Raw genomic sequence first — 7,649 nt, forward strand, 5'->3', positions numbered from 1 at the left:
GGTGTGGCTGTATTGGGAGGGGGCGGGGATATATTTGCGGAGGGGTGTGGATGTATTGGGAGGGGCGGGGATATATTTGCGGAGGGGTGTGGATGTATTGGGAGGGGGGTGGGAATATATTTGCGGAGGGGTGTGGATGTATTGGGAGGGGCGGGGATATATTTGCGGAGGGGTGTGGATGTATTGGGAGGGGGGTGGGAATATATTTGCGGAGGGGTGTGGCCATATTGGGAAGGGGACCTATCACATTGCTCTGTGTTCTGAACCCATTTGTATCTTTTCCAGCTCTTCATTACTGTGATGGACAAGCTGCGGTTAGAGATCCGAGCCATGGATGAGGTAGGAGGAGATGTATTGTGGGGGACGGGGGGGGGGTGTAGATGTAGGAGGAACACTGTTTATGGTGTTCACTGGGCAGAACCCTTTCATACATTTATATATACAGTATATGACAAAAGTAAGTACACCCCTCAGTGACATTTCTTCTGTCTTTTCATGTGACAACACTGAAGAAATGACACTTGTCTACAATGTAAAGTAGTGAGTGTACAGCTTGTATAACAGTGTAAATTTCCTGTCCCCTCAAAATAACTCAACACACAGCCATTAATGTCTAAACCGCTGGCAACAAAAGTCAGGACACCCCTAAGTGAAAATCACTTGGGGGGTGTACTGACTTTTGTTGCCAGCGGTTTAGACATTAATGGCTGTGTGTTGAGTTATTTTGAGGGGACAGGAAATTTACACTGTTATACAAGCTGTACACTCACTTCTTTACATTGTAGACAAGTGTCATTTCTTCAGTGTTGTCACATGAAAAGAGAGAAGAAATGTCACTGAGGGGTGTACTTACTTTTGTCAGATATTGTATATTTGTGCCTCATCATATCCACCTAAAGCATTTGTGTTCCTGAAAAGAAATGGTATTCTTGTGGACCTCCAACAAATTGTCATGTGGGTAGGTGACCTTTCCCCTTAAAGTCCCCCCCCAGAGAGACCTGTGATGGGTGATGTCAGTAAAGACCTTTTGAGGACCTCCAGTTATAGACTACAGAGCTCGGTGTAAATGAGGACACCCCGATATACAGAGCTCGGTGTAAATGAGGACACCCCAATATACAGAGCTCGGTGTAAATGAGGACACCCCGATATACAGAGCTCGGTGTAAATGAGGACACCCCGATATACAGAGCTCGGTGTAAATGAGGACACCCCAATATACAGAGCTCGGTGTAAATGAGGACACCCCGATATACAGAGCTCGGTATAAATGAGGACACCCCAATATACAGAGCTCGGTATAAATGTATATCTGAGGGCTTGGATTGGACGGTATTTTCATAGACGATGTGAACTGATTGGCTCTCCTCATACATGGAGAGATGTGAGTACAATTCTCTGATGATGTCATTAATATGTCTGTAATCTCTTCTCAGATCCAGCCGGACCTGCGGGAGTTGATGGAGACGATGAATCGCATGAGCCACCTTCCTCCAGACTTCGAGGGGAGAGAGAAAGTCAGCCAATGGTGAGAGAGTTGGATGTCCAAAACTTGCCGCCCCCCCCCCCCCCCCCCAACCTCTTCCTTGTCTTCTCTCCCAATCCTCTTCTCCGAACCCTTCTCTTCATGCCTGCTCTTCCCTTTACCTGCCCAATCTCTTCCGAGCTCACGTCCCTGTCCTCGTCCCTGTCCTCGTCCCTGCTTCTTCTCTTGCTCCTCCCCAATCTCCTCCTTGGCTCCTGGGAGGGGTCTTAGTGTTAGTGTGACCCCCCCCCCCCCCCCCCCAGAGGGAGCTCCCTGTACCGGTGTGTCTGGCTCCATCCTCAGGTCTGTGAAATCGATCGCTTGTCGCTCTGTGACTCCTATGTCTGTCATGTGACCCCTCCCTTGTCCTCTGATGTCACACACTTATCACAGGTGTCCCCACCCCCTTGGTTACTCTGACTCCTCCCACTTTCTCCTGCCCAGGTTACAGAAGCTCAGCAGTATGTCGGCGTCGGATGAACTCGATGACTCTCAGGTGCGTCAGATGTTGTTTGATCTGGAATCCGCCTACAACGCCTTCAACCGGTTCCTGCACTCCTAATTGGAGCGTCCCTCCATCCCCCGGGGGTCCGCCCTCCATCCCAGGGGGAGGTCCTGACTGCACTTTGTGATGTCATCACTCTTACTCTATTAGTGGGAGGAGCTCCTACTCCCGGGAATACTTTAATATTGTGTCTGTGTTCACCCCTCCCCCCACCCGCCTGTATAGTTATAAATAAATGTGTTTTCTTAATATATTCTACATACTGACTCGTCTTTTATTATTGGGGGATGCCAGGCCTTCCATGGACCGGGAGACTAGGAGGTTAGGTTGTAGAGTTTACCATAGTTCGGGGGGATAGGTTTACCCGCACGGGGGCGTCCGGGCGGTCCGTGCCTGGCCTCACGGGGGCGTCCGGGCGGTCCGTGCCTGGCCTCACGGGGGCGTCCGGGCGGTCCATGGCCCAGCCTTTCATAGCTTTCCCAGAATCCTGTACCTGGACACACGTGCCCTTCACACCTACCTTCCTACCATAGTGCCCAGAATGGAGGCACACCGGACCGGACACACCCGGAGCCTGGTACAAGGAGTGCGCCGCCATTTATTACTTTATGATGTAGAAGGAAGAGAGAAATGTTGGACTTTGGCCCCAGGAGACGTTATTGGGCCCTTCGGGATAACTGGAGGTCATGGGAGAAGGAAGTGGCGCAGTTAATTGATGAAAGTTCCGGGGGGGGGGGGGGATATGGGCGGGGGGTAAAGACATGGGGGGGGGGGGTAAATACATGGGAGGGGAGAGATAGGAGGGGGAGACACAGGGGGGAAAAGACATGGAGGGGAGAGATGGGGGGGGGGGGTAAATACATGGGAGGGGAGAGATAGGAGGAGGAGACACTGTGAGGGGGAGAGATGGGGGGGGGGCAAGGGGAAAGACATGGGGGTGTGGGGGAAGACACGGGAGGGGGAGACACTGGGGGGGATAAGGGGAAAGACATGGGGTGGGGGGGGGAGATATGGGCGGGGGTAAAGACATGGGAGGGGAGAGATGGGGGGGGGGGGTAAATACATGGGAGGGGAGAGATAGGAGGAGGAGACACTGTGAGGGGGAGACACAGGGGGGAAAAGACACGGAGGGGAGAGATGGGGGGGGGGGGGGTAAATACATGGGAGGAGAGAGATAGGAGGAGGAGACACTGTGAGGGGGAGACACGGGGGAAAAGACACGGAGGGGAGAGATGGGGGGGGGGGGCAAGGGGAAAGACATGGGGTGTGGGGGAAGACACGGGAGGGGGAGACACTGGGGGGGGATAAGGGGAAAGACATGGGGGGGGGGGGGGAGATGTTGGTGAGGGGGGAAGACACGTGACTGACAGTCCTCTGCTGTTTCCTGGGCTGCCACTCCATGGCGCTGTCCCCTGCATCTGCTCAGATTCCAGGACAATGCCGCCACCTTTGCCTTGGGAGCATGTGGGCAGCCCCATGGATTGATCGGGGGCCTGGGGCCCATTAGGACAGGCTGTCTCTAGACCAGGGTTTCTCAACTCCGGTCCTCAAGGCGCCCCAACAGGTCATGTTTTCAGGCCCTCCTTTATTTTGCACAGGTGATTTGATCAGTTTCACTGCCTTTAGTAATTACCACAGCCGTTTCATCTGAGGGGAATCCTGAAAACATGACCTGTTGGGGTGCCTTGAGGACTCTGCTCTATACCTCTTTACCCTGTCGCTGTATATCCGCAGTATGAGATCATCTCCGGCACTGCTGCCCCTGACCGCTATTCTCACCAGACCGGGAGTGAGATTTGTGACGTCACTTGTGTGCTGATCGCTGTTCTCACCGGAGAGTAAAGCCGCGTACACGCGGGCGGACTGTATGGCCTACTTAGTCCGCCGAAACACATTTCAGCGGACAGTCCGCTCGTGTGTGGGCTTCAGTGGACTTTTTCAGCGTGCAGTCTGGCGTACTAAGTATTTCGGATTTTTCGAAATTCTGTCCGTCATACTTTGGTTTCAGCGGACAGTCCGCTCGTGAGTAGGCTAGTTCGACGGACTAAGAATGGCGCATGCCCAGAAAGGATTTACACGGCGGAAGGTTGCATTGCTGTGTATTGGACGTCCTATTTCTAGTCCCGTCGTACGTGCCGTACACGTCATCGCGCAAGCTTTCGACGGACTGTTTGTGCATCCGTGTGTGGTCAAGTCCGTTCATTCGAAAGTATGACGGACTGTCCGTCGGATTGCATGACGGACTAAGTAGGCCATACAATCCGCCCGTGTGTACGCGGCTTTAGACGTACCTGAAGACCTGCAGTGCCAGAATCTCCCTGCTTCATCTGCCTCTTCCACCCCTGTCATTACCCCTCCAGTCCTCAGGGGGTGGGGGGCAGCTCTGACATGAGGAAGCAAAGCCCCGCCTCTACCAAGATGGCCGCCTTCACCCAGAGACATGATGCTAAACAAATCATGGCAAGTCAGTAATGGGGGTGGTTTCGATGCAGGATTCGCAGGCATTGCTGGGGATTATAGTCCTCTTCTGGGCGTGGCCTCCATAGTTTGCTTCCTCTCTAAGACTTTTTATTTTTATTGGTGAACAGGAGGGGGAGATTCCAAAGGGGACGAATGTCTCGAAGGGTGAATCCGCACTGCGGGTCTTCTTCCCATTTCTTTATCCAATGTGAAAGGTTTTATTCTGGGTTCAGACTGGATGCGGTGCAATGGGGTGCGATTTTCATGTGGTTTGGCATGTGAATTTACGGTGCGATTTGTGCTTGACATCTGTGATTGTAATGCAATTTTGTAGTCTATAGAGCTTAAAATCGCACGGCACTAACAATGCACATTATTTAACCGCATGAGAATCGCACTGCCTAGATGTGAACGGCCTTCATAGGAAACCATGTTATTTCAGATGACATGTGAATCGCATCCGTGTGAACCTGGACTGCGATAAACTCTAAATCCATTCATAAAAAATGGGCCCGGAGGACAATAATCGGAGGTTGAACGAGCGACGTCTGAAGTTTATATGGGTGACACTTTCCAGGAGACACATAAAACCCCCCATAACTCAGCCAGCTTTACGGAAGGAGGGGGTCACAGATGAAGACCCCTATCACCCCTGCCAGAAAGCATGTAGGAGAGACCACAAAACACGGAGAAACGATCTACGGTCTGATCACAACAAAATTGAACTTGTTCCCTTATATGTTCACCCTAAGAACTCCATCCCCACTGTGAATAATGGTGGTGGTATCATGGTGTGGGGGAGGTTTTGTTCAGCGTAAAAGGGAGACTGGTCAGCATTGAAGCCGAGATGGGTGGTGCAAAAAAATAATAATAATTTGAGCCTTCTAGGGACTTGAGAATGGGGCGAAGCTTCAAATTCCAGCTAGACTATGACCTTCAACCCCCATCAGCCGGACGGCTTCTGTTCTACAACCCCCATCAGCCGGACAGCTTTTGTTCTCCTACAACCCCCATCAGCCAGACCCTTCTGATCTCGTACAACCCCCATCAGCCAGACCCTTCTGATCTCGTACAACCCCCCCATAAGCCTGACAACTTCTGTTCTCCTTCAAGCCCCATCAGCCAGACCCTTCTGATCTCGTACAACCCCCCATCAGCCAGACGGCTTCTGTTCTCCTACAACCCCCATCAGCCAGACGGCTTCTGTTCTCCTACAACCCCCATCAGCCAGACGGCTTCTGTTCTCCTACAACCCCCATCAGGTGGACGGCTTCTGTTCTCCTACAACCCCCATCAGCCGGACTTCTTCTGGTCTCCTATAACCAGGACCGGTGCTACCACTAGGCAGCCACCTAGGGCGCATTGCTGCCTAGGGTGCCCGGCCACTGGCATTCCTACTCTCTTCTCTCTGCAGCAAGCAACTAAGTCTCAGCATCAACAGGCAGCCACCGCTCCGTTTGCACATAGTGTCAGGGGCGCATCGGCGGCGGAGGACTGTGTCTGTGTTCTGACTCCCATAGAATGGAAGCAAGCAAACATTTATTAATGGGCGCTGGTAGGCTTCATTTGATGGGCGCTGGTAGGCTTCCTTTGATGGGCGCTGGTAGGCTTGATTTGATGGGCGCTGGTAGGCTTCCTTTGATGGGCACTGGTAGGCTTCCTTTGATGGGCGCTGGTAGGCTTCCTTTGATGGGCGCTGGTAGGCTTGATTTGATGGGCGCTGGTAGGCTTCCTTTGATGGGCACTGGTAGGCTTCATTTGATGGGCGCTGGTAGGCTTCCTTTGATGGGCGCTGGTAGGCTTCATTTGATGGGCGCTGGTAGGCTTCATTTGATGGGCGCTGGTAGGCTTCATTTGATGGGCGCTGGTAGGCTTCATTTGATGGGCACTGGTAGGCTTCATTTGATGGGCGCTGGTAGGCTTCCTTTGATGGGCGCTGGTAGGCTTCCTTTGATGGGCGCTGATAGGCTTCATTTGATGGGCTCTGGTAGGCTTCCTTTGATGGGCGCTGGTAGGCTTCCTTTGATGGGCGCTGGTAGGCTTCCTTTGATGGGCGCTGGTAGGCTTCATTTGATGGGCGCTGATAGGCTTCTTTTGATGGGCGCTGGTAGGCTTCCTTTGATGGGCGCTGGTAGGCTTCATTTGATGGGCTCTGGTAGGCTTCCTTTGATGGGCGCTGGTAGGCTTCCTTTGATGGGCGCTGGTAGGCTTCCTTTGATGGGCGCTGGTAGGCTTCATTTGATGGGCTCTGGTAGGCTTCATTTGATGGGCGCTGGTAGGCTTCATTTGATGGGCGCTGGTAGGCTTCATTTGATGGGCGCTGGTAGGCTTCATTTGATGGGCGCTGGTAGGCTTCATTTGATGGGCTCTGGTAGGCTTCATTTGATGGGCTCTGGTAGGCTTTCTTTGATGGGTGCTGGTAGATTTCCTTTGATGGGCGCTGGTAGGCTTCCTTTGATGGGCGCTGGTAGATTTCCTTTGATGGGCGCTGGTAGATTTCCTTTGATGGGCTCTGGTAGGCTTCCTTTGATGGGCGCTGGTAGGCTTCCTTTGATGGGCGCTGGTAGGCTTCCTTTGATGGGCGCTGGTAGGCTTCATTTGATGGGTGCTGGTAGGCTTCCTTTGATGGGCGCTGGTAGGCTTCCTTTGATGGGCGCTGGTAGGCTTCATTTGATGGGCGCTGGTAGGCTTCATTTGAGGGGCGCTGGTAGGCTTCCTTTGATGGGCGCTGGTAGGCTTCCTTTGATGGGCGCTGGTAGGCTTCCTTTGATGGGCGCTGGTAGGCTTCATTTGATGGGCGCTGGTAGGCTTCATTTGATGGGCGCTGGTAGGCTTCATTTGATGGGCGCTGGTAGGCTTCATTTGATGGGCGCTGGTAGGCTTCCTTTGATGGGCGCTGGTAGGCTTCCTTTGATGGGCGCTGGTAGGCTTCGTTTGATGGGCGCTGGTAGGCTTCCTTTGATGGGCGCTGGTAGGCTTCCTTTGATGGGCGCTGGTAGGCTTCCTTTGATGGGCGCTGGTAGGCTTCCTTTGATGGGCGCTGGTAGGCTTCCTTTGATGGGCGCTGGTAGGCTTCCTTTGATGGGCGCTGGTAGGCTTAGTTTGATAGGCGCTGGTAGGCTTCCTTTGATGGGCGCTGGTAGGCTTCGTTTGATGGGC

General features: G+C 53.0%; 1 protein-coding gene across 1 annotated transcript; it reads left to right on the forward strand.

The window, feature by feature from the left end:
- Positions 1–285: 285 nt before the first annotated feature.
- Positions 286–2,288, forward strand: VPS28 (VPS28 subunit of ESCRT-I; the record flags this gene model as incomplete). Its single annotated transcript, XM_077479392.1, is given in 3 exon segments — positions 286–339; positions 1,437–1,528; positions 1,970–2,288. Coding segments are annotated over 3 exon segments (264 nt in total), but the record flags the coding sequence as incomplete, so codon positions are not given.
- Positions 2,289–7,649: the final 5,361 nt, after the last annotated feature.

Source organism: Lithobates pipiens, unplaced genomic scaffold (assembly GCF_037356315.1).
Source record: "Lithobates pipiens isolate NorthernLeopardFrog02 unplaced genomic scaffold, aLitPip1_a1.2 Scaffold_16, whole genome shotgun sequence".
Taxonomy (NCBI): domain Eukaryota; kingdom Metazoa; phylum Chordata; class Amphibia; order Anura; family Ranidae; genus Lithobates; species Lithobates pipiens.